The sequence below is a fragment of the Podarcis vaucheri genome (assembly GCF_965113315.1).
Source record: "Podarcis vaucheri genome assembly, chromosome: 10".
NCBI lineage: Eukaryota > Metazoa > Chordata > Lepidosauria > Squamata > Lacertidae > Podarcis > Podarcis vaucheri.
Genome location: NC_138748.1, coordinates 49,670,238 through 49,697,690, shown reverse-complemented (window position 1 = coordinate 49,697,690; position 27,453 = coordinate 49,670,238). Strand labels below are relative to the sequence as shown.

At 40.5% G+C, this 27,453-nt stretch overlaps 1 protein-coding gene across 1 annotated transcript in view; it reads right to left on the bottom strand.

The window, feature by feature from the left end:
* Nucleotides 1-27,453, bottom strand: part of NUAK1 (NUAK family kinase 1) — a 50,067-nt gene that overhangs the window by 5,973 nt on the left and 16,641 nt on the right. The window contains exons 2-6 of the mRNA XM_082241183.1: nt 20,540-20,660; nt 9,141-9,292; nt 8,490-8,555; nt 2,101-2,220; nt 1,613-1,745 (exon numbers count right to left, since the gene is read on the bottom strand). Of these exons, the coding sequence (XP_082097309.1) occupies nt 1,613-1,745; nt 2,101-2,220; nt 8,490-8,555; nt 9,141-9,292; nt 20,540-20,660 (592 nt within the window). The remainder of the gene's footprint in view (nt 1-1,612; nt 1,746-2,100; nt 2,221-8,489; nt 8,556-9,140; nt 9,293-20,539; nt 20,661-27,453) is intronic.

The following is a 27,453-nucleotide window of genomic DNA, read 5'->3' as shown; positions in this document are numbered from 1 at the left end:
TTTTCATCACAAGGCAAAGGACAGGACCCACAGGCTTCCCTTGAGCAAGGCATCTTGAGAACCTATTTTTCCCCATTTGGGATGGAGACTTGCAAGGAAAGGAAGAGAGTGTTTTGGAGGCTTCTGTTGAAACGCTTGGGAAATCCTTTGCAGCTGGAATGACTAGCAATCCAATACATTCTGGGTTGTGTTCAATCCTACTCAAAAGAAGACCCACTGAAATTAATTGGTTCTGAACGAATAGCCATGTCTATTAAGTCCAATGGGTCTGTTTTGAGTAGGACTAGCACTGAATACCACCCACTTATGCAGGAATACATGGGTATTGATAATGATAATGAAATGGGTGGGGAGGGAGAATTTTGGAAGCTTTTGTTGAAATGCAATGAGTTATTGGAGAGAGGGAGCATATTTATTAAGCCCTTTTCTCTTGTTGGCCTCTCTAACTTCAACTTATTCAGAGGCAGACTGCCTCTAAACTGGAAGGTTCCATGTAGCAATCAATTCTCAGATATATTTCCTTTTCCAGGTTCAAAGGCCATCTTTCCTCTGAATATGAAGAAGAGAAATAACAGAAAATAATTATTGTCCTCAAGCCCTACTTTGCTTGCACCCAATTACCACTGTGGGAAGCAGGAAGCTGTGCCTGATGGACCTTTGACATGATCCAGAATAGTTGATCTTATAATCAAAACGGTCCCTGCTCTCCTTTAAATAAAATATTTTTCTGTCTGGTTTCCTGAGTCCAGTTTATTCTTATTGTTGCTCACTTATGAACACAACTCATTGCTACAAGAACCTTAGCAAACTCCACAGTTCTCAAGCTTGAAAATTTTTATTCTACAACCAGCAGAAAAATGAAGCAATTTATTCTTCTCTTCAGCCCAACTCTCAATTCAACCCATGATAAACACTGCAGATTATCAAGTCAAAGGCTACCACTGTGATCAAATGGTCAGTCTAACATTATGAAATTTGCCGCCGTGTCATCAGCCACCTCCTGTATACTACAAAGCTGGAGAACCTGTGGTACTCCAGATGTTTGACTAAGACTCCCATAAATCCCTGGCTGCACTAGCAGGGGCTGTTGGGAGTGGGAAGCTCAACATCTGGAGGAGCACAGGTTCCCCTTCTCTGGGATTCTAGAAGCCACACAATTATTGTTATTGATGGTAGACATGGGACCAAATTCTTGGGATAATGATTTGCTCCTCCAGGGCTATTCATCGTTTCCTTGGTATTTTTTTTATGTATACTGCTGTGCAAAGTTACCAGGACTGATATGAATCACTACTGTGTATCATTTTACAGCTTGTCCCACCAATTCCATTTGCAAAAATGAAAAAACTGTCTGCTGTCTTAGATGTAGCTGAAGAAAGGGGGCAAAGTTTCCTGAAAGCAATAAAATCTACTAACATAGAAATCCTCTACGTTTCCCAAACAGTCATTTAAAAAAAAAAAAAGCTGAAATTAGGAAGTAATTTGAGAACCACCTGCCCTTTGTCATTTATCTTACCATTATCCTAAGACTTCCATAAACCTAGGACTAGAAAATAGGTAAAACTAATCATTATTGTATCATTTTAATCACTGTGCCAGATCTTTTTGATACCTGAGGGCTGTGTTGGCTCACGATATTCTCCGCTGCTGATCTGCCTGATTAGATTTTTGTGATCAAAGCCATCAAAGGGCATGGTTCCATAAACGAGGGTGTAAAGCAGTACACCGAGAGCCCAGCTGTCAACCTAAAGGAAAGAGACAAGAAACATAACAGACAGAAAAGTGGTCACCTGAAGTCTATGACATTCGAAGAAGCATTGAACATCCAGCAATGCTTAATATCCTACAGATATGACAGGATAGCTGCAAGATAATCTGGCATTGTACTTTGTACACAAAACTAATGAAAGCAATATTTTAACAGTTCCTCACGCTAAAGATGAAGAATCTCTTTGATTTATCAAGGCCAAGGCTGTGATCATTTAATCAAATTCCAAGCAGTCATTGCCCCAAACAGGTACCACATTGCAACATTTTGTTGCAGGGTCTCATGTGTGATAATATTTTCATTTCACTTCCTTTCTTCCTCATTCTGCTTACCTCTGGGCCTCGGTAGGGTCTTCCATTGACAATTTCTGGAGATGCGTACAGTGGGCTTCCACAGAAAGTCTGAAGAAATTTGTCTTTCTGATAAAGATTTGAAAGTCCAAAGTCTGCAATCTGTGAAGACAAATGCAACCAAGTCCTGTAGTGTAACTTACCAAAATGTAAGATAGGGAGTGTGATTTATTGATCACACCAACCTGGGCATTGAGTACCAATCTGGTCCCCTGGCTAATTAATCACTTTTCACTTTGATAAAAGCTTTCTCCCGTGGTTCAGTGTGTTTGCTTTGCCATGTATTCCACTTATTCTAAATTCAGTTTTAACTAAGAGATTTTCTAAAATAAATTCCAAGTTTCCCACAGTTTTCAGTTCCTTCTGTTCACCTGCATCTTTTCCCAACTCTACATTACCAATCTGCACAAACATTGGAAAAAACAATGTTGATGTAACTGTGCATCCAATTGCATCAATGTTATTCAATTTTTTTTTTTACTGATGTGCACATGTGGTCCTGTGCATTGGTAAAACACAAAAGATTCTTGGCACGCCCATATGATCAGTCACATCAAGTTTGCTTTTCTGTGCTATTTATGAATGACTAAAATGAACACGAGTGTTGGTAAAAAACCCACCCCCCAAAAGCCTGATGCAAACTTCGATACCACTTTAAATACAGTATTTCAACAATACATATGTGAACTTTGGTAGTAGTGGAAGAGTGACATGCAGCAAACTATGGATTCATGATGTACTGTACAAAATTCAGAAATAAAAAACCGGAATGCTGATGGCTATCTAATGCATCAGTTCTATTTCAAAAACCCAAGCAAGTATATGGAAGTCCATATATGGGGAGAAAAATCAGGAAAGCAAAAACAGAATTTCAGAAGCATCCGTAGTAAAAGAATATGAGAATTCACATGAGTTTATTTGCAAGATGTAAAATTCTAGGCCTTAATCATTTAGAAAGTATTTATCTTTCCTTGTGGTCTTGGTCTTTTTTCCTTCTCTAGGTCATCAGAGGTTGGTACAGCCCAAGACTGGTTCCTGAATAAGGTGAACTTGTACTAAAGAACAGTTTTATTTTGTTTTATCTTGGGTAAGATTAGCACATGGCTTTTGTTCCATACCCAGGAGTCAGGATCCAAGTGATCCTTACATTTCGATGAGGAAGTAATTCTCTATTTTGTCAATTAGCCAATGACCCCAAGGAATGTTGCCTTTCTTCTGCAGCATGTGGATGGACTGACTCATTTGCTAGAGTGGCTTGCATTTTTTATGAAATGATTCCCTGAACCTAGAAGGAATTTCTGGATAATCATTACCTGCCGTTGGAATGCTATTATCAGGGTATTACCTAATCTGGAGAGGGTGACTACTTGGTACTACTTTAGAGCAGAGACTTGCACTTGGTGGCCAGTGAGACCCTTTTCACTGCTGTGGTTTATGACTCTTCATTGCCCTGTGCTCCATTATATGCAGTGTACATTACTGCCATTTTGACTTACATCACCTTTAAATACTATCTACTGTATGTAATCCAGTTATACATCTATGTACCAGTTTGTTGGCTGTCACATCTATATTTGTGGTATATCTGTGGTGTATCATCTCAAGTTCATTTGCAACAGGACTTTAAAAACAAACCTGGTATCTCAACTCATATTGTAGTAATCCTTTAGAGGCAAATGTAAGAGGAAAACTATGGGAAAACAGTGTTCTGTAAAACCTTCACTGGCCTAGAATCTCATTAGAAGCAGCTGGTGTACAATTGCAGTCTGCAAATGCATTCTTGGGGCTCAGGTTGCGGTTAATTGTCTTAAATAAATTCCACTTTCTTATCAAATCACTCTGATTGGCTGGCAGGGATTCAGTCTTGAGCTAAAGAACAGTGGTTTGGTCAATCTAAATTTAATCGTTTCAGCATTAGAGATTGTGGAGTAGTCAGTGGAACTGACTTTACTTGGAGAGCATGCCACAGCTCGTGCTAATTCTGATACTGGATGGTACACTCTGCTTAGGACAATCTGTCCCCTAGCACAGTGTTTCCCAACCACTGTTCCGCGGCACACTAGTGTGCCGCGAGATGTTGCCTGGTGTGCCGCGGGAAAAATTAAAAAATTCGAAAGATTTTTTTTTAAGTCAAATTTTCGATTGGGGCGCCGTCACTAGATGACCCCTGGGGTTCCCTCCCTCCCTCCCGCTCTGCGCCTCCCTCCTCCTCCTCCGGGGAGGCCCTTCCTGGCTCTCGGCCAAGGCTTGGCGGCTGCCACTCACTCACTCGCTCGCCCACCCGTCCCTCCATCCCTGCACCCGGCCTCTCCCCCTCCATCCCCGGCGCGGGGGCTGCCGGGATCCGTAGTCCCCTCGCCCTTGGGCTCTGCGCCCGCGCGGGGTGCACAAACTACGTTCCCCAGCGTGGCCTGGCGGGCTGGGCGTTTTGTTTGAAGCGCTCTTCTCCCGGCCATGGAATGAGCACAGCGGCGGTGGCCGGGCGGGCAGGGGCTCTTCTGCGCAGACCCCGTGCAGCCTGCCTGCGCCCCCGCGGAGATCAGGCGGCAGGATGGAGCCCGGGGATCCCCGCGGAGGCGGAGCGGCGGAGGCTGCCCCCCAGGTAGGGCTGCGTCGGGGTTTTTTTATTTTTGCAATGCTGCATCCGCGCCGGAGGGGACGCATTGGACCGCGGGGAGACCCCTTGGCATGCGTGCAAGGCAATGCATGCGTGCAGGCGTTGCATGGAGTGCAGTGCAATGCAGTGGCAACGCGGCGCCCTGCATGCATGCATGCAACTTCCACCGGCGCTCCAGACTTGGCAGGTGAGGGGGGTCCCCAGTGGGCGGCAGAGAGAGCCGGGAGGGCGAAGGGGAGCCGGGGGGAGCAGCGCTACTCCCCGAGCCAAGCCCGGGGGGAAACTTCGGCGTCGTTGCGCCGGGTGTTGGAAGCGGAGGCTGGCGGGGGCCCCTCACCTGCAAAACCTGGTCGCCTCTCATATATTTCGTGCATTGCATTCATCGCCCGCTTTCTCCTCCAAGGAGCTCCCGGGGGCGCACGTGGTTCTCTCCGTGTTATCCTCGCAACAACAGCCCTGCGAGGTGGGTCAGGCGAGTGGCCCAAGGGAGCACCCAGGGTTTGTCCTGGCCAGGTGGGGTGATTTGAACCCTGCTCTCTGCCTGGTCTTCGTCCTCATTTAGCCCCCACATGTGCATGACTGTGCATGACTGAGGTTTTCCCCCCTCGTCTTGGCTATGGTGTGAGTCTGTGCTGTTAATTAATGGGGTTCTGCCTTCGGAGAAGATGAGCCAGCCCTCAAGGAGGTGATTATGTAATTTGCTAGCAATTCATGTCCCTCCCAGCGTGACGCTGCGCGCTGACGTCACGGGGCTGTAATGGTGGTGTGCCTCGAGATTTTTTTCATGAAACAAGTGTGCCTTTGCCCAAAAAAGGTTGGGAAACACTGCCCTAGCATAGTCTACAAAATGCATGAATATCTACATGCATATATAAATATATACCATTTAGAAAAAAAGCCAGCTCCTAACAGGTATCCATGTTTTCAATTCAGTCATTCAGGAAACAGTGTTTCTATCACGGCCAACTCCCATAATCACAGACTGATGTTTATCAGCTTTTCCCATTAGAGCTGTCATTTTCCCTCCCCCCCAATATGGGGAAAAAATCATAGTAGCCAAGATTCCTTCATGTTCCTGGCACTTAAATGGAGCCAAAGTATTAATTCAAAAAAGGTTTCCAAACAGGGAGGGGTTGCTGCAAAGCCAGACTTTGAATTCCCTTACCTTCGAGGAAATGACTGTTTCCACTACTTACAAAAAACATGATGAAATTTACTCATTCAATATGAATCCTGCACTCCCTTCAAGTATTTGGGCTCAGTGTAAACTGACATTGCTCCTTTACTTCAGTTTGCACCAGCCAAGAAACTGGATCTTTTTCTATTGACTCACAGACTAGCAAACATAGTTGAATTATTGACAAGCGTGTACAATGTTCATGAAACCCAAGATTTCTCTATGGAGTGCACGGTTCTAAACAAATAAAAGAATACTTATAAACACACAGTCAGAGCCCTGTTGATTTCCTTACCAGGTTGATACATTTATCTTGCTTCCCCTTTTCATTTTCCAACATCCTACTGTTTTAATTAAATCTGCATTTTTGTCTTCTGTGGTTATTTAGGAGAGAGAGGCGGTAACTTGGTCAGTTGTTTAATTTAGGAAAAGATTATCATCCTTTGCCTTTGCATCCTTGGGCTTGCTAGCTTACTAAGTGCCCATTGTATGTTATAGTAAATAACACTTTCAAGGTGCTGTGAGAACTTGTGGGAAACTGTTTAGAGCAAAAAAAGTGCAGCTTGCTGTGGTAAATTCTTGCTGACTTCAAGTTAATAAGAAGTGTAGAAGTGCATCATAACATAGGCAGCAGTCATTTTCCACTATTGAAATTGAGATTAGGAAGAGATTCATACCACAGGATTTTGCACAGTTTAGGTATTTGTATTCCGGTTCCTGGTAATGTGGGGACTTCCCTTGCATGTAAGCTGGCACTTCCTACAATTATAGAAGAACAATGACATACCCTGATGTCATTGTGCAGTGTAGGAGTGTGTCTGCTAGTGAAAGCTCAACAGCAGCAGCAGCATAGGGCTATAAAACTTCATTTCCAGAGAAGGTGATAAGAGCCATGCTTTTTCCACCACTTCACAAAAGATAAACTGAAAACTAAATCCTTTGCACGGACCACTTGCAAGTTTGATTTTAAATATTTTCATTTGATTTTAAACATTTTCATTTGATACTAAATATTTTCATTTACATATCTGCTTCGACTGATAGGTTCATTCTATCCTAAACATTTCTAATATGCTTTGAAAATCACTGGAAATCTTTTTTAAAAAGTGATCAGGGTTAAATCCTTTACAAAGACAAAAGCAGCGCTATTAACTTGCAAAACGCTGCATTTCCAGTCTCCTAGAAATGTACACTTGCAAATGTTTTCGGAAATGAGGTCTTCCAGATTTACTCAACTGCACATCAATAATTTACAATCCCAGATGTGTTTCCTTGCCAACAAATATTGTTTAGTGAAACAGCAGGGAGGGGAAAGTCCCTGCGATTAATACAGAAACCACGAAAGCGAGATCTAAGCCTACAGTATCAAGGCTGATAGTGGAAGCTTGTTTGATATCAAACGCAGCAGACATGCCTCAGCGGTATGAGAAGATGGAAAGAAGAAGAAAATGAAGCGTCAGTTGAGAAAATCCAAATTCTGTCACTGTAATGGGCTCAGTATGACTTTTCAGAAGCAGTAAGTTCCAGTTCAGTGGTATGAACTTTCTTCTTCACCATCAGTTCTTTTATATATGTTTCACGGGCATTGCTGTGAGCCACTGATCTCACAGATGACAAACGAGCACATGCTTAGGACTGTGTTGTTAACTATAAATGCCCCAATTACGTTCTATGTCAGAAACAAAGAATACACCAGGTGTTCATAAACACGCATCAAGGCTAAAGCGTGTATGACATGTAAAGAGCAGAACTTTCAATTGTTGTTCTTTATTTATATCTCATCTTCTCTTCCGCAAAAGTCAAGGTGGTTTATGTGGGGTTTCCTGGTGGTCCCCCTATCTCGGCACCAACCAAACCCAGATCTCCTTTGTGTCACTAAGGTCACTGCTTTTCAAACCATGCCATGGGAAATTTGGTACCAATATAAGAAATGCTTGTATCATATGGTTAAGCACCATTTGAGTTTTAAATAGCTGAAGGTGAAACTTGGGAACAGCACTAATTTCCCAGAACAGCATCACACATCTTGTATTATAACCATTTTTATTTTCCTGGCAGACAGCATAAAAAGGTCATTCCCATGCTTTCGCTAAGGATTTTTGACATAGTTATGACATCACCGAAAGCAAATCTGAAAGCTATCATTGTGCCTGGAGTTCCAAGGCCATTTCCTAATGAAGGACATGTGCTTTGCTTGAGTTTATTTTGTTACAGGGTTTGCTTATTTGTTAAGATGTGATCAAAAGGATGTTCAGAGGGCTCTAGAGGATGCACTTGAACCTTGAAGACCAAGAACGTTTGTATATTCCCAGCAGCCAGCAAAAATACCACCTGTAAAGTCAATTGTATTCTATGTCGATTCTCCTGTTTCTCCTGTTAATTGCTGTTACTCATCTTGAAGTGAAAGAGACTGTTCCCTTAACTCCCATTAATACAAAAATGTAATGCTGAAGTAGTCAGGAAAAAAATAGTCTCTGCATCTCACTTTTGCAGACACTGAATGGGTTTAGAAGTAGCTCCTGTGATTTTTTAAAAAAAGTTTTCAGACAATACACAGAGAACAGAAATGACCTTTACCTTAATATTACAGTTGTCGTCAAGAAGAATATTTTCCAGTTTTAGATCCCTATGGACAACACCATTCTGAAACAAGAAAGTAAAGGAAAGAAGGTGAGGAGGGACAGAAAGGAGAATACTGGGTGGATTAAAAAAGCAAGCCACCAGGGTGGTCTTTGCGTTTACACTTCAGTCATAACACTTGCAGTCTAGTAACTAGTGACAGGAGATGTATTAGTCACTTGCTGTGTGGTTAAGGGAAGAATGATTGGAATCTCTCCTCCCACAAAGCCTGTAAAGCAGCAGGGGAACTCTTTTCGGAACTCAATTCCAACCCCAGTTCTTCCCTCCTCATTCTTCTCAGGCACCAGAAAACAATATATCTCAATACTGTAAGTTAGTCCATACAGAAAATCTAGTTCTTCCAGCTTCTGGCTTTTAGACAGAGCAAGTTATATCCCTAAAAGTGTGCTCTGGCTTTCAAATATTAATGTCTCAATCTATTCCCACATCACAGTTTTTAAAGATTTGTTAAAGAACTCAGAAATCTGCTGTGGATTTTAAGTTCTCATGTGGGATTGCAAGAACCTCCCCACTTTAAAAACAAACTCAGTTAAGGTATTTAAAAGGGAATAAATGGAAATTTACAAAATAAATTAATCCTTTGCTCACCTTGTGGCAGTAATGCACAGCAGAAACAATTTGCCGGAAGAAGTGTCTTGTCTCCCGTTCATTCAGCCTTCGTCTCTCACTGATATAATCATACAATTCCCCTTTGCTTGCATACTCCATGATGATCACAATTTTATCTTTGTTCTCAAACACTAGAGATAAAAAACGACAACTGCATTTTTAATTTTTTAGGTTTAAGCATTGAACACACAAAACACACATAATCAGCCTTGACAAGGGAGGGAGCATTGCTCTTCTCTGCTGAATTCCCATCTGCATCAGACCAGTTTCTTCCATGCTGCTACCCTGGAGTGCCTTTCACTGCCCTTTGAACCTGGGTTTGGCAATAAGGGTTGCTTTGCACTGATTTTGCTAGAAAAATAGTGCAGTATTGTGGCAGCTGGAACTTCTGCACATGCACTCTCCCTCACACAAAGCACACACCCTTTCTTCAATCAATTATCTTTTTAGCTAGGAGAGAGGAAGCAAGAAAGCAATGTAGACCCAGTTACCAGGAAGACTGAAGAAACTGATTGTTATTTATCCAAGGCAACGATGCATTGGTTCCAGAAGGTTTAGAGGAATATAGTGAACTATCCGTATAATATTTAATGTACTTCCAGTGTTTGAACGTGGTTTGGTACAGTCAAGTACAGGGATTTCCAACTGAGAGCAGCAAATGAGTTATTTAACATAGGTCAACTACAAATTTAAACTACCCCATCTTTACTTGGTCATGCTGTTGCAACAGGGGAAAACCTAAGTATTACAAGCACAGGCATGTAGTCCATACATGCAAGACATTGATTGATTGCTGATGCATTCCTAGAGCGGAAAAAGGCAAATTTCAAAATAATGGGTTTTTGTGGGTAACACTTGAAAGGTACTTTGTGGAAGATCACATAATAACTGAGGATAATTAAAGACATTTCTTGAAAAGAACCTTTCATTTCTGAGTTTTTACATACTGTTATAATCTGGCTTTTACTGTTTTCTGCAGCCCCCGTTTTATTTACATGTGGCTGATTATGGCGTTTCTATGTTGGTTTACTGGCTTAAATTTATGTTAGCCACTCCAACAGACTTTTGTTGGAAGGGGGGGGTATAAATTCCCCATATAAATAAGCAATCTCAGACAGTCTTACTCTGATCCATTTTGAATTGCTTTAGCTGCCATAGAATACTTTTTCTTCTCTGTTCTCAATTCATCGGGTACATGGGAAACATTGTTCCGTGGCATAAAGAAAAGACTGTTTACTTCTTCAAAGATTTATTATTGATTCATACAATATACAGAGACATCTCCTTGAACCAAGGTTGCACTGGGCAGTTCTTCCATGCTACAGTAATAATCCTAAAGTGATAGAATTAGTGATACAACCAGTGCACAGCTTTATGACAACTGCAGGAAGGCTCAGCCAATGAACATTTAAAGAATGTGAAACAAAAAGTTCTCAACAATAAGCCTGTAGCTTCATGGGCTTTGGCATATGTCTCTTCACACTTGTAGAAGACAGAAGATTGCAGTTTTTTTCTGCCCCATTACAATGTTCAGTAAAATTCTCTCTCTCTCTCTCTCTCTCTCTCTCTCTCTGTGTGTGTGTGTGTGTGTGTGTGTGTTAGGAAGCAGACAGATAAACACTGGCTGCTGACTAGAGGATTGTCTAACAGCTTGTGAAGCACTGATTCATTCCAGTGATTACATCCTCATTAACAATGAACTTTGGAAGCTATATGAGGTGACTGTGGACGGATTAGACTGCAGCATCAAAATTGATAGGCTAAAGTAATTTTATCACCCTACTCCAGTCCTTACTGACAAAAATGACTAAGGTACAGTTTTTAACAAAATTGTAAAAGCACAGAAAAAGTGTATCACCTTCTAGATCTGGAACACCACATTAGCCACAATCTAGTCACTATACAGGGGACGCGGGTGGCGCTGTGGGTTAAACCACAGAGCCTAGGCCTTGCCGATCAGAAGGTCGGCGGTTCGAATCCCCACGGCGGGGTGAGCTCCCGTTGCTCGCTCCTTGCTCCTGCCAACCTAGCAGTTTGAAAGCAAGTCAAAGTGCAAGTAGATAAATAGGTACCGCTCCGGCAGGAAGGTAAACGGCGTTTTTTGTACGCTGCTCTGGTTCGCCAGAAGCGGCTTAGTCATGCTGGCCAAAATGACCCGAAAGCTGTACACTGGCTCCCTCGGCCAATAAAGCGAGATGAGAACCGCAACCCCAGAGTCGGCCACGACTGGACCTAATGGTCAGGGGTCCCTTTACCTTTACTTTAGTCACTATACAGTACAGTAGTCCAGCTGTCATTAACAGAACATACTAAATGTATTGGGGCCACACGCTGAAATCTTTGTTGCCACTGAAGTTTACATTCTTTTTATTTTACTGGAGTGAATTAATTATTCCAAGATGCAAATGCTGCAATACTATATAAGAATATACTAGGCACTGCACATATATGCAAATACTATCTACGCTGTCTGACAACAGCATTCCAAAATTTCTGGCAGAGCTGGTCCTGCTACTTGAAATACTTTAATTAGTGCTACCCCTGATTTAACTTATTTTTTCAACATGCAAAGCAAGTGTTGTGTCACACAGCTATGGTCTCTCCTCAACAGCACCTGGAGAAGGGCTTTCATCATGCTAAACATATGTTCCATAAAATTTGAGATATCACTGCAATGCTCATATAATGCCATACTGTAATTTATAACACTACACTGAGAGATGTTCTGGTATTCCCCTAACACTTACATGCATTTGTTTAGACACAGTATTATTTATTCCAAATAATTATGAGATAAATAAATGCTATGCCCTTTTAAGACCTAATATTTAAGATGATGATAGACTAATTGCTTCAGTATAACTTTTTGGAATGCTTATTTCCCTCTGTATTTTTACTACATTTGATTTATGACCTGCCATTCTAATGCAGGTAATTCGAAAGCTGGGACAGTTTCTAAAGTAGTTCTGTACAGTTGCTGCCACCACCTTGCTCACAGAAACAAATTTAATGAGGAACGGCTGCTTGGCTTTCTCCCGCTTTTTCGTTTGCTAAAATGGAAATGCCAGACAAAGAAAAACTACCCTGAACCATTCCTGAACAACTGGGAGTCAGCAATTATGATGCACAGCATGTTATTCAGAAAAGGTGCTATGAACCTGCTCACCTGAAAGAGTCTGATCACACTTTTCCCCATAGGATCCTGTGAGTTCTGACTAAAATCTCTACGAGACCCCTAGAGACTACTTCTCCTCCAGGGGGTTCACTATTGGACAAGATTGCACAGGAAGGTGTGCTATTAGGTCATGTCTGGAACGTCTTCTCCCTAGAAATATGTTTTTTTCCACTGGGGCTTAAAGCAGGAACCTTCAGCTCTGTATGCAGTTTCCCAGCGGAGGGTGTATATGTACCTTTCAATGCCATGATGCTTTCCTGTAGAAAGTTAGGTCTTTATACAACTAGAAGAAAGTGTTTTATGTTTAAACAATCAATATATTAACTTCCTCCCCTTAATTCTAAGAATAAATGTGTTTGTTTATTCTGATACTGGTATTTTTTTTATTTTAAAAAAATCATGTTTGTGGCCAGGTGGTTTTGACTTGGGATTTTATTATAGGATAAAGAATGTAAAACTGGGGAAGAATTTCCATGCTCATTACCAAAGATGTGTCTGAACTGAAGTACATTTTGTAACCTCTCAATCCATTATTCTCCATCACATCTCCTTGTACTATCATAACTCCTGAATGGATTTTGTCAGCTATATTTAGAAGGCTTGAAATGATGAGTTCAGCTTCTATTCGGAGCTCCAAACTTCGAAGGAAACTTTGCTAGTACACAGACTTCTCTTCTTGTTCAGAACTTTGGAATTTCACTGCATCCAATGAGGCATAATTTTCCTCTTAAAAACATACTTGCTCATGAAAAAGTAGAAATTATTGTGAGGCAAGCTGAAAATAAGAGTTTATATGTGAAAAGGTAGAAACAGTATGTGTATATTGATGGGACAAGCAAAAGCTAAGAAAAGCAAATAAAAAAGCTATACATTATTTTGGCTACATTTTTTATACACTGGCTAGGTTTTTTTTACAACTGTTTGTTTGTATATGTTTAAAATGGGAGTAAAACTATTCCCACGTCCTACTTTATTTCTGTTTCTGGAATCCTAAATTGAGAATAAAAGCTGTAGTTGTACGGTATTTTTCTAAACCGACATCCACCTTGAGGACTGAATGCTTTCCGTTTACATGTAACCCCAGGATAAGAATTTTAGTTTGTTGTTTTAAGAGAGGCAGCCAATCTCTTCACATTGGAACCATCTGAATTCTCCTCATGCCTTTGCTCTATATCAGAGCAATCTCCTAAATTAGTTCCAGTATGTTGACATTCCTTCCATCTGGTGTCTTTCCATAAAGTGGTATTTTTATTACCCTCCTTACAGCAGCAGACAGAAGTACCTTTGCAATGATACAAAGTGGTCTTTTATTAAAGGTCAGCCAAATCAGAGCAGCAAGTGAGTTGGTCTTTAATTTTAGGGACAGATGATAGAATAACCTTCTCATTCAATAAAATCATCTGAAAACTACTCAGTTTAAAGAATATATATTTTTAAAAAAATACATCTGAATAATGGAAAACCATTCATAAGATCTAAAATCAGTTGTATGCCATCTACTCAGATCTAAGTGGAAAGCATTTCTAGGCCTTTGCTTTAAATTAAAGGTAAAGGGACGGTTAAGTCCAGTCGCGGACGACTCTGGGGTTGCGGGGCTCATCTCGCTTTACTGGCCACGGGAGCCGCTTCTGGTGAACCAGAGCGGTGCACGGAATCGCCGTTTACCTTCCCGCCGGAGTGGTACCTATTTATCTACTTGCACTTTGACATGCTTTCAAACTGCTAGGTTGGCAGGAGCTGGGACCGAACAACAGGAGCTCACCCCGTGGCGGGGATTTGAACCGTCAACCTTCTGATCAGCAAGCCCTAGGCTCTGTGGTTTAGACCACAGTGCCACCCACGTCCCTTTGCTTTAAATTACACTGATATAAAAAACAAAAAAAAAACCTTTGTTAAGTAAGTGATAAAATTGCAGGAGTCTTAAGTTAAAGACACACAGACAAATATTTTCCCTGTTAACACATACTATTCAAATCTAATAAAACATACTAAGTTTAAGCATAATTTTAGGGGAGAAATGAGAATGGTGCTATTTAGCCAACCAAATCAAGCACAACACACACACACACACACACACACACCTTTTTGTACTAGCATGATCTTTGCCAGTTTACCCAATCATATAATCCAGTTTACTGGATTTAAGCTGGAAGCTATTAAAATTGTATTGCATGTGAAGTCCACCCCACTAAATCTGAGTGTACTTGAGCTAAAGGTAAAGGTAAAGGTACCCCTGCCCGTACGGGCCAGTCTTGCCAGACTCTAGGGTTGTGCGCTCATCTCACTCTATAGGCCGGGAGCGAGCGCTGTCCGCAGACACTTCCGGGTCACGTGGCCAGCGTGACAAGCTGCATCTGGCGAGCCAGCACCGCACACGGAACTCCGTTTACCTTCCCGCTGGTAAGCAGTCCCTATTTATCTCCTTGCACCCGAGGGTGCTTTTGATCCTGTCTGGGTAATAGAAAAGATACCTTCCTGCATTCTGTTATACTGCTTATTTCAGAGATTCCTGAAGCAAGAGAAATATGTGAATGGGGCCTAGCTCTAGGAGGCCCATGCTGGGTCACAGTGTATAACATAAAAAGTATATTTAGAAAAGAACACAAATTCTTTTGCGTTAGCTGTGTGTTGTGCTAGCTTCCCCCCCCCCCCCACTTTCATAGCCTGGCCTCCTTACAACAAGCAAGTATTATTTAGGTGTTAAAGTATATTGAATGCAAGGAAGTCAAGGACTATGGAGCGTGAGACTCTGGAGGTTAGTTTAGTTTATATTACTTCAATTCCCAATCACTAGCCTCTAGGAAAATCTATATTATAATCTTGGGTGTTATCAAATGTAAACAATGGAAATAATATAGCTAAAGCCAAAGGCTGAAATAAAAAGGAAGTGGGTTAGATAACTGTAGTTAGATGGTGTTGCTAATGATAAAGTAACAAAATCAAACAATTGGCATTCTGAATTGAATACACTGAGGACAATGTCAAAAGTTTCCACATCTTTGCTGTTTTTATATACACATTTTAGTCAGTTAGAGAAAGGACACTTCTGAATCAGACCATGGGCATTCAGAGAGGAATGGTATATGGTTTTTTTCATTTTTAAAATATAGAATGGCAATAGAATTACATTCAACATGCCATCCCCATATAAATTAATGAGCCTGGTACTTTATACATACATTCCATTTATGTGAAGTAGTCTTCAGTCTGTTAAATGATCTACATCTCAGCCCCACTGGGTACCTGGACAACTGTTTCCACAGAGCAGCACCGTGTTCCCTGGCAGTAATGCTGCAGGGTCCCACCATGTTGCCCCCATTGTTATTTGACATCTAAGCCACTGGGTATGGTAATCACAGAGTTTGGAGATCAGTGATATCAGTCACTGCACTCTATGGAGGGCTACCCTTAAAGATGGTAAAGAAACTGCAGCTAGTCCAGAATACCACCCCAGGGTATGAAGGAGTCCTCCAGTGCAGAGCCATCTTACACTGGTTTTACATTATCTACACTGGCTGCCTATGTTACCATGCCCAATTTAAGTTGTTATTATTAACATGCCAAGCCCTGAAGAACTTAGGACCTAGGTATTTGATGGGAGTGCCTCTCTCCATATCAACCTGCTCTGGTGGGAAAGGGTGGGTGGGTGTGCTTCTTGCAGTCCCATTTGTTGCATGTTGCATGCTGTATTGGGACCAAAGACAGGGCATTTTTTATTATCATGCCCAGACTCTAGAATGTGCTCCCTGAGAATGAGTGGCAACACCATTGAGGGGCTTCCATTGTCTAATCAACATGTTTCTTTTCATTCAGCACTTTGGAGATTCTGGTTGGTTTGCTCTAGCGGTTGTAATTGCTTGCATTGTGATATAGCTATTTTATGGCTTTTAGTTGTATTTTGTTTTAATGGTTGGTGTTGTTGGTATCATTAGTATCCCAGCTTTCTCCAGTGTGGATCCTAAGTCAATGTACATAGAGGCTCCTAGGCAGACATTGCTTATTCTTCTCCAGGCATTGATCTGAGCCAGACTAGCTTAACCTTAGCAAGGTTGATGCACCAAATGGTTTCAGACCATGCTTTGAGACTTACAAATTACTTCCAGATTTGGTCTTTGCCAAATCTGGATTACACTCTTGCATTTACTCTTTTGCTCAAAGCATAAAAATTCAGATACAAAATTATGGGGGTATGCATTTCTGGCAATTAGGTTTTACATCTTCCTGTGAAAGTAGCACCCTGGATCTCGTATGGCTGATTACGGTGGTACCAAATCCAGCAAAGTGTGGTTTATTCATCATGTGAATGTAGGAGCAGTCTCATATTAACGGGAATATTTATCAATCCACTACAAGGCCAGGACTTTAGATTTGAATTCATTTCTGCTGTACCATTTAGCACATATTAGCTTCTTTAAACATTTATTTTTCACACAGCCATCATACAATGGAACTAAGAAGGACATTTCCAGGGCTGAAAGGATTCTAACTGCTAGTATGGCTGTGTAGGAATAAGGAACTTCAGACTACATTTGTTTTCAAGTTTTAAACTGAAATAAAGTGCTGCCAGATGGGACATTATTCTGAGGTTAGCAAGTCCACAGAATAATGTTTCTGCTCAAAAAAATTTAACTCTTGAACATATGGATTTCAGGGGGTGAAAGGTAAAAAGAGCTTTGCTTTTTAAGTTAAAATTTATGTTCTGAAAATCAGAACACTTCTGGAAAAGTCAGCTTAATCTACTCAGTCCTTAAAAAATTACTTGAAAGCACTTCCCTTCCAGCTGCAGTCAAAAGGCTGCCAATTAGAGTCCTGTGGAGAGGATGGAATTTCTCCTGATTCCTAACTGTGGATCTGCCTCTTGCAGATAATCCAGGAGATAAATTCATTTTGATCAAGTTACAAAAGGAATTCTGAAACAAGAAAGCCTGTTTACATACATGTGGATTTTGGCCACCATTGAAAACGGGTGGTTTGTATTGACATTGAGTTGACAAATGCAGAGGTTAATCACCTTTAGCCAAACAAGGTCAAAAGGGTACCCAAACATGGATCCTGTTTAAGGAAAGCAAGTGTTTGGAATCTTGATATAAAAACCTTACAGCAAAAAATAGTGCTCACACCAGCAAGTCTCGATACATCCATTAACCAGTAGTCTTCAATGTTTCCAGATGCAGAACCATAGAATCATAGAGTTGGAAGAGACCACAAGGGCCATCGAGTCCAACCCCCTGCCAAGCAGGAAACACCATCAGAGCACTCCTGACATATGGTTGTCAAGCCTCTGCTTAAAGACCTCCAAAGTAGGAGATTCCACCACACTCCTTGGCAGCAAATTCCACTGTCGAACAGCTCTTACTGTCAGGAAGTTCTTCCTAATGTTTATGTGGAATCTTCTTTCTTGTAGTTTGGATCCATTGCTCCGAGTCCGCTTCTCTGGAGCAGCAGAAAACAACCTTTCTCCCTCCTCTATGTGACATCCTTTTATATATTTGAACATGGCTATCATATCACCCCTTAACCTCCTCTTCTCCAGGCTAAACATGCCCAGCTCCCTTAGCCGTTCCTCATAAGGCATCGTTTCCAGGCCTTTGACCATTTTGGTTGCCCTCCTCTGGACACGTTCCAGTTTGTCAGTGTCCTTCTTGAATTGTGGTGCCCAGAACTGGACACAGTACTCCAGGTGAGGTCTGACCAGAGCAGAATACAGTGGCACTATTACTTCCCTTGATCTAGATGCTATACTCCTATTGATGCAGCCCAGAATTGCATTGGCTTTTTTAGCTGCTGCGTCACACTTTTGGCTCATGTCAGGTTTGTGGTCAACCAAGACTCCTAGATCCTTTTCACATGTACTGCTCTCAAGCCAGGTGTCACCCATCTTGTATTTGTGCCTCTCATTTTTTTTGCCCAAGTGCAATACTTTACATTTCTCCCTGTTAAAATTCATCTTGTTTGTTTTTGCCCAGTTCTCTAATCTGTCAATGTTGTTTTGAAGTGTGATCCTGTCCTCTGGGGTGTTAGCCACCCCTCCCAGTTTGGTGTCATCTGCAAATTTGATCAGGATGCCCTTGAGTCCATCATCCAAGTCGTTGATAAAGATGTTGAATAAGACCGGGCCCAAGACAGAACCCTGTGGCACCCCACTAGTCACTCTTCTCCAGGATGAACCAACCTTCAACCTATCCCATGCTAGGAGCTGAAGTCCAGTAGTACTTGAAGGGCCATAGATTCTTCATCTCCACCCAATGCCTTCTAAAACAAGGATAGGGAACCTTTGGCCTTCCAAATGTTAATGGGTCCTGTCTCCCATCATCCCTGGCCACTGGTCATACTGTTTAGGACTGATGGGAGTGGGCATCAAACAGCTGGAGGGTCAGTTTCTCCATTCCTGATGCAAAGGTTACATAAAAGCTCTCTCTAGGATAAACTACTGGCTGATGAATCAATGCAAAAAGATTACAGTATTCCTTCAAATGTTTAAAGGAAAGAATGCTGCTTAAGAATTCAAGAGGGGCTGAGGCTGCTATATTTTGAAAATAATGAAATATATGACAAAACTCATTCACTGTGTAAGAAGAAAGCTGTACTTCTATACAGCTGTACAACCATATTTTCTGCTCCTGGGCTAATAATTAAGGTGGTGAGGAAAGGGTTTCTTTGACATGTGTTCTTTTATTTTCGCTTATCTTTAAATGTACAGCCATTTCCTATGTTGTTATGCACACCACTGAAATCAGTAAGATTGGCCATGCCCAACTCTGCATGGATTCAGACTGTTCAGTAGTTTAACTGCACGGGAGAGACACACAACTGCAGCGCTGTGTGTGTGTGTGTGTGTGTGTGTGTGTTTGGGTAGTTCCAGTCTACATTCAGAAAAATGTGCTCCATTTGCAACCCTTGTGCTGGCGCAGAAGTCCTCCCTTTCCCTGTTTAGAAATTCTATTAAGATTTTATTTAATAAAAAAGTCAGATATTCATCTCCTTTCAACTAACAGAACATGTATTTGAACAACTCAATATGTGACACTGCAACATGATTCCAGGCAATTCCTTGTTTAAATCACTGGCATCAGCTGTCAGAATAGGGTTTCCATTAAGGCTGTATGAGTTTTAACTGATTTACGTAATAGGTAAAGCTTTAATTGCAGGTTAAAATATGCCCCTTTCCCATTATTCATCAGTGTGGCTGAGACACAAAAGTATACCTCCACTGAGGCCCAAAGACATGCCAATTCCCTCCTCAGTGCACCACATTTGATTAAAGAGAAACTTCATGGTGGCCTTTCTTCTCAATCTGCATCTAACGCTAGCAGATTATTTCACACTTAATGGTATTTCTGGTCAGCAATGAATGACAGTTTTTGTTTATTAAATACTAGCAACCGCAGACTTGCTCAAGTCTAAGACATCAAAAAATCCATGCAGTTCTGAAAAGTTCAGTCTGCTATCTTGATTCAAAAGGATGCTCAGCTGTACCCAGACTTAGATGAAAACTTGTTCTGTGATCTCAGGAACCATTAGGAAAATTTTGGTTACAATAACATCATCATCACCACCACCACCATCATATATTCATCATCATTTATGAAATTTATACACCTCCCTTCAGATGAAGTTCACAAGGCAGTTTACAACATAAACAAAATAAAAACTCAAAATGCATAACAATAATCTAGAGTGAGATCACCTCATTTACTTATGGGACAGTGAATACGTAATCAGTGCCAGATTTTGCATCACAGTTCCTCTGCCAGCTATATAGTGACAAGATGCTTCCATGACAACTACCTATTACACTTTTGCCAGAGTAACCTGACAAAATGGAAATGCAACAGTAATGGAATGGAATGCTTTTGAATGGAACGTCCTGGTGGTGGAGCGGGGAAAAAGATCCTATTAGCCTAGCCCCCCACCTCCTCAGGTAGAGAAGCAAAATGAGCACTTGATTTTCTTCCTACAGGTTCCCAAACACCATAACGACTGGTATATATCAACCATATCAACACAGTGGAATGGAAAAGATTTTTTACTACATTAATATTCGTGTACAATGAACTTTTATGATATTAAACAAATAAGCACATTTCCTTACAAGTAGGTAGGGAAAAAAGGTTATAGAGAACCCCTGATGTAAAAGGAAATAAGAAATTTAGAACTGAATGAGTAAATGGTACAGATGATGAAAAGAATACCAGTCACTAACCTTCATATATAGTGATGATATGAGGATGGCTGAGAGATGACATGATCTCAATCTCCCGTCTGATGTGAACCATATCTTGTTCATCCTTAATTTTGTCCTTACGGATGGATTTTATTGCAACCTATAAATTCAGGAAATTGAGTATTACTCTTGGAACAAAGCAGATGAAAGTAATCCATTAGGAGACCCCAGAAAATGAATACAGATGTTAGATGCTGGCAAAATATGGAATGAGCAAAATAAAGTTTACAATACATGCCCACAACCCTTTCCTTTTGTATCATGACAAATACAACCCACGTTTTAAGAGCTAGTAGTACTGGATCTTTATTTGCATAGCCATTCATTTCTACAGACTGCATTTTCAAAACACATGCAGAGTAAGTGTACTCATGGTCCAAATTAAGTTAGTGTTAGAAGATAATGTGGACAAATTTAAGCCAAGCTAACTCTTGATGTAAACTTATCAACCTAAGTGTGTTAGAAGTGCTAAGAGCACATTATGATTTGCAGTGTATTAACTCTAAATGATGATAAATGCAGAATAAAAAGTGAACATGAGACGCATTAAAATTAATTGTGCATTTTAACCAATGGGGAACTTTATTCTGTCTACAAGAGTGGGTGATTGCAATGCCATTTGTGAAAATGCCCTAAGTTGGCTCCCAGTATGTTTCTGAGCACAATTCAAAGTGTTGGTGTTGACCCAATATACCTGAAGGAGCGTCTCTACCCCCATTGTTCTGCCCGGATGCTGAGGTCCAGCGCCAAGGACTTTCTGGCGGTTCCCTCACTGCAAGAAGCAAAGCTACAGGGAACCAGGCAAAGGGCCTTCTCGGTAGTGGCGCTGCCCTGTGGAATGCCCTCCCATCAGATGTCAAAGAGATAAACAACTACCTGACATTCAGAAGACACCTGAAGGCAGCCCTGTTCAGGGAAGTTTTTAATGTGTGACATTTTAGTGTATTTTTGGTCTTTGTTGGAAGCCACCCAGAGTGGCTGGGGAAACCCAGCCAGATGGGTGGGGTACAAATAATAAATAATAAATAATAAATTGTTGTTGTTGTTGTTGTTGTTGTTGTTGTCAGAAATAATGTTTTATAGAACAGTTACAGCATTTGATGAAATTGTTTTATCACCTGTTTTGCTCCTAGGTTATTCAAAGCTATTGCCCTTTTCAAAACTGGCAATTAGTTTGCACAATACAGCTGAGTGGTAAGTGTTGGTCTGGAAAACCAACAAGATCTATTAAAGGAAGATGGGCATGTATATCTATTGTTGGCTATCTTTAGAAACTACAACTGGTGCAAGATATTGTGATCAGGGTGCCGACAACAACCCATATTTAGAGCAAACCACTACTTTATAACCCTTGGCTCTTGGTTTATCTTGGACCCAATTCAAAGTGTTGGTTAACATATTTAAAATCTCCAGTTCCCACATTCTCCAAAATGCTCTTCACCTTAATTTCTCTTTGGATTTCTGAATTTGATTTATCCAGTCGTATTACTGAAGTAGAACTGGTATATCAGGAATTATTCATAGTTTTCTTTATCACAAGAAAAATCTTGGTCACATAACATTCAAATTGCTTTTTAAAAGTATGTAACAAGTACAAGAGAATAAGTGCTGTTGTGTACATTGATTAAATACCACAAACATTAATGTGATTGTACATACATCTATATTAATATTATTTTGTGATATTTATTAGCACATGTTCCTGCAATGAGCAGGGTGTTGGACCAGACAGCTGACATGTTCCCCTCCAGCCATATGGCTGCATCAGTAAAATACTGCATCAGTAAAATACTGCATGAAAAGAAGATTAATGTAGTCCCGTCCCGTCCCTCCACAATGCTTTATCCAAGTGTACAAGCACATCTGTAACACAGAATGGAGAAAAATGCAAGAGAACTAGAAGCTGGGGTAGACTTTGCATGCTCCAATTCCAAAATTAAGCTTGGACATTTTTCAAATTAAACCAGAATCAAGGAGGTGTGCCCCAGAGGGAGGAGTGAGCTACAGGAACAACAAAGGATAGGAAGAATCCTATATTCCTAATTACTGTACAATGAAGCATGGGTGCCTTGCAAATGCATGTGTATCTCTGGTTCTTACCCTGTCTCTATCATCACTCCCTCCCTCACTGCGAAAATTCAGACTGAAAGCTCCTTGTGGCAGGACCCTTATTTGCATAACATCTTGTACACCGATTATGCAGCGTAAGTAAAAATATCAGTAGCAATATGACCTACCAACTCAAGGTCAATTTCCATCATAATCTTCTTAACAAGCAACGCTCCCCCAAGCTAAAATAATTCTTTGCACTTACAATTCCAGAATGAACTAAGAAAAATTCTAGATGCCCTCATTGCTCTTTGAACCCTACATTTCATGTTCTCTGCATCACTTATGCAATCATTCAATAGCCATATCCTTCCTGCATCCTTCCTAAATCATGGGAGTAGATGTCTTTCCAAAAGGAACTGTGGGAACAGAGGAAACAATAGCCAAACTTGAATCACAAATTCACAGTCTAAAAGCCACATGGGACTGTGTGTTCCCAGTGAAAGACAAGCTACAGAGATCAAATCAGGCAACATGATGGAACATGAACCATCCACACAGAGTATGAATGCTAGCAGGCATCCATCCCTATATGAAGTCCTTGCGTGTCTGATTTGCTTTAAATTGTAAAACATTAAAACACAAAGATGTAATCTTTTTAAGACTGAATGAAAAGACTTTGGAGAAGCCTCACTATATCTTACAAGTCCCGCCTTCTATTTGGTCATGGAAATCATCCTATTAGAAATATTTGTTTTATTTACTACATTTCTATACGGTTTAATCATTGGCACTCCTAAGCGGTGCACATAAAAGCCTCTGTTGCATAACTCAAACAGCAGGATTTGTTGTTGGGATATATTGATTTATTGAATCTATTTAAAAAGCAAGGCCAGATGTAGAACTTGGTTGCAAAAGACTCATGGGCACCTATTGCATAAGACGTATGTGCAATAATATGTTTTGTGATTTTTCAGTTTTATTTAAACTTTTAAAAAAAAGAAAAAACCTTTAGATGTTGAGTACTGGCCTACAACATCAATGAAGCTCAGAAATTCACTAATGTACTCCTTCCATGTTGTTTTAAAAGTGGCAGATATTAACAAAGCTTGCTGCAATCCCCATCATATGGCAAGCCTTACTTTTTATAAGACTTTTTAAGGCTGTATCTCCCCCTCTTTAACACTAAAGTTGATCATCACATTTTTGAAAAGAAAGTGGCAAAGATTGAGTACTTTTATTTATTCCCAGCATAAATACAGTTATCCATCTTTAGCACGATTCCACCCCCCCCCCTTGCTTCATGAGGAACTAATAGAAAGCGGCTAGTATTGCATTAGTACTAGAAGTGCTAAGAGGAAAGTTGGGGGAGGAGCTTTCATATGGAAAGGTCTAAAAGTTAAGCTATTTCTTTTTTTCTTAAAGCAAAGCTTTGGCTTAAAGGATCTGCTGAGCAGCTTTCTTTTTAGCAAGGCTGGATGCAATTTTAATCATGGTAAGAAGGAGGAACAAATGCTTAAGAAATTCCAAAGGGTTGGAAGGCAGTTTCAGCTGGCAAACAAAGCTTGGCTTTTCTTTCTCTCATTTTGTTCCTCGGGAGAGGCTGCAAGTGCATATATGCTCTGCATGAAAGAAGGATGTGGGTGGCTTTTGGACCAGCACATGCATTCCTGGGAAAAATAAATATAGACATTGATAAAAATATGCTTAGTATTAAACAGCCCTGCATTTGGCTCTCGAAAAGAATTTCAAATGGACCTTGTTGTCAAACACATAAGGGAGCAAATTCTTCACCATCTAGGGTCAGTGGGGGAATCATACCATCCAGTGAATGCAAAACAGTGCATTTGGGTCCAGGCCAAATAGGACCAGCTTATAGGGAAAAGATGCATAAACTGGATACTCTACCAACACACATACACACAAAAACCAACCCTCATTCTGAAAAGACATAATCAAAATGATATTCACATAACTGTTATTTTTACAAACCCTTCCTTTTTTAATGCAGTTGTGTTGTCGATGGTCCTGATTTTCATTAAGAGTAAGACTCATCCTTCAATAGAACCAAGGCAATACAGTACTTTAGTTTACATTTTCAATAAATAAAATAAAACGTATCTGTGACTGCTGAGGATTTGATCCAACTATTTAAAATCACTTTTATTGAGACATGTACGCATATTCACCTATAACTGTAAGGTCTGTAATGGCTTCAGCTACGCAAATAAAAATAATATTTGTAAGTGTAAGGGTGCCCTTCAGATTATTATGGTGCTTTTAATAGTCATAGAGCACTACAAGATCCAAATGTGTTTTATTACAATATCAAAACATTAAGGAACTTTCTTGTAAGCACCATAAATACCACTAACAGAATTCTGTTTATGAATGAATTTTAACACAAATACTTTGAGAATAAAGAATCCTTTCAAAAGTATGTTTATACTTTAATACCAGAGATTTTGCAACCTTCATTTGTTGACATCTCAGTGATGGGATTGATGCCAGGAGCTATTCATAATGGACGTGTATCATGTAAACCTAAGTAGCTATTATTGTCTTTAAGGAAGACATCTTGTGAAAGTGTTTGTTCATCAAGCAGATTCTTTCTTGGAGAACAATTAATTTAGACTATTCATCACAACTTTTAAAAAAAGATTGAAGTGGCAAAAAATTGCTTTTGTTAGGCCGCCCGTGCTATCTACTCAAGCCTGTACAAGAAAAAGTGCTGTTCTGCACCTGTAGGAAGCACAGAATATTGCTTACGTTTTTAATTTACCACTGCCACAAGAAATTCTGTCCTCTAGAAACTCAAACATTAATCAGAACAGAATCACTAATGTGAATACTTTTTGACTCAGTGAAGGGCAAGAGCTTACAAGGTTCTATATCCTCCTATGCGCTGAACAGCGGGGAAAAAAGACCAATCATAAAGTGGGAACTAATAAAGTTATCTTTTTTTTTTACTTTGATTTGTTTTCATTTTCATTTGCGATATAGAGATAACTGGCTATATATCTGCACATTCTTAGAGCCGTTCTTGCATATTGTAGGATAACCCACTCACTCACACATACCACTGATCTCTAATGAAATCATGCAGTGAAGCTTTTTAAGAAGTTTGCGCTGTGACAGTAATAACCAAGAAACCTCAGGAACCATTTAATTACAGTCTCAAATTCATTTGTCTAGTCAAATAACAAAATTTCCATTTAGCCTCATCTGGGCATGGAATTTACTATTTTTGTGATTTCACTACTGGTAGGAGGATCTATTTATTTTTTAATTTTAAGAGCAAACAGCTCATGCTAAACCACATGGTGGCTTCGCTACAAACATCTTATGAGCACAGGACAGGGAGGAGCCTGCTACCGCAGTGCCCTTGTCCCCTCTGTGCATGTTCATTTCACTGTGGCTCAAAGTCTGAAAGGGTTTTATGTCCCAAGCTAACCTACATCACAATATTAGATGCTTTCAAGCATTTACTTGAACATGCTGGGTGAACAAGAGGCAGGGGTGTGAATGCAAGCCCCATCCCCAATATACCTATGCAATATTCCTCTTGCTCAGTCCCCAGCTTTCCCCAGTTTGGGTGGGGTAGGTTTTCAGGGGACTTGTACTCACAATTCCTTGAATGTGAACAATTCCTAGAACTGTGCACAATCAGGAACACTGGCCTGATAAAGGAGGGTCCCTGACTGTGCTCCACTCATGTTCGTGCAAGTGCAAGCCCCCACTCAACATGGGGAAGACTGGAGACAGCGCACACAGAGAGATGTTGGGAAGAAGGCAGGTTTAGGGTCTTGCCCACGGGTCTTTGGGGCCCCCACAACTATGGTGTAGAATGGAAGGCGAGAAGAGGGGATGCCAAATTTTGGCACCACGCCATTGAAATTTGAGACACCAAGGTCTGCCGCTGAATAGGGCTTGCAAGCATGCCCCCTGCCTCCTGAACACAGATACAGCATTTGTGTGTATGACAACCCTAGGTCATATGATAACCCCATGGATATTGCCATGAAGAAAAATGGAATATAAACTGAAGCAACAATCACGACAGTGTTTACCTATCTGAGACGCTGTAGTAGTGGGTCTTTTGTCTCAGCAGTGATTTGACCAGATGACATCTTAATCTTCAATTCACTCCACAATTCTGACAAGTGAAGGCATACTGATGCAATGTCTCCATATCATTTTGAATTTTTGGACTGAATGATTTCAATAAATTAACTGAGATATTTATACTGTTTTTGTTTTGCTTGTTTGTTTTAGTTTATAAAAGAAATGTTGGAAAATATGAATACATTTCACACAGCTACATTTTTGTTTATGGCTACAAATGGTTTGCAGAGTTATAAATATTTCATGGCTTGCTCAAGGCAGTTCCAAAAGTTTATGCGCATTTAGTGCTATTGCAGTAAGAAACATTCCTCTCCTTTTAGACTTTCCATCTTACGGGCCAGGAGTAAACAGAATTTAACCTTGAAGACACTACAGTGAAAAAGGAAATGGTTTAAACTTCCCTGCATTTCCCTAACACCCTACACAACTTCCCCTATGGAAGTTGTGGGTTTTAACCCGATTTGTCTTGTTGTTGAAAAAATAGCGGTGGGATCTAAAGGGAATTTCAACCTGTTTGTGCTGCAGTAAATTAGCCTAGAAGGGAGTGGGATGAGGAAATGCAAGAGGAAGAACATAATCCCTTTACGGAGGAAAGTATGCAACTGTCAGTGTGAAACATGTTAAAAATGCATCATACAAAGAGCTTTTTAAAAACCTGATTAGTCTCATAGCAGCTCCTTCACCATATATAGATATTACTACTTATATATGTATGTTTA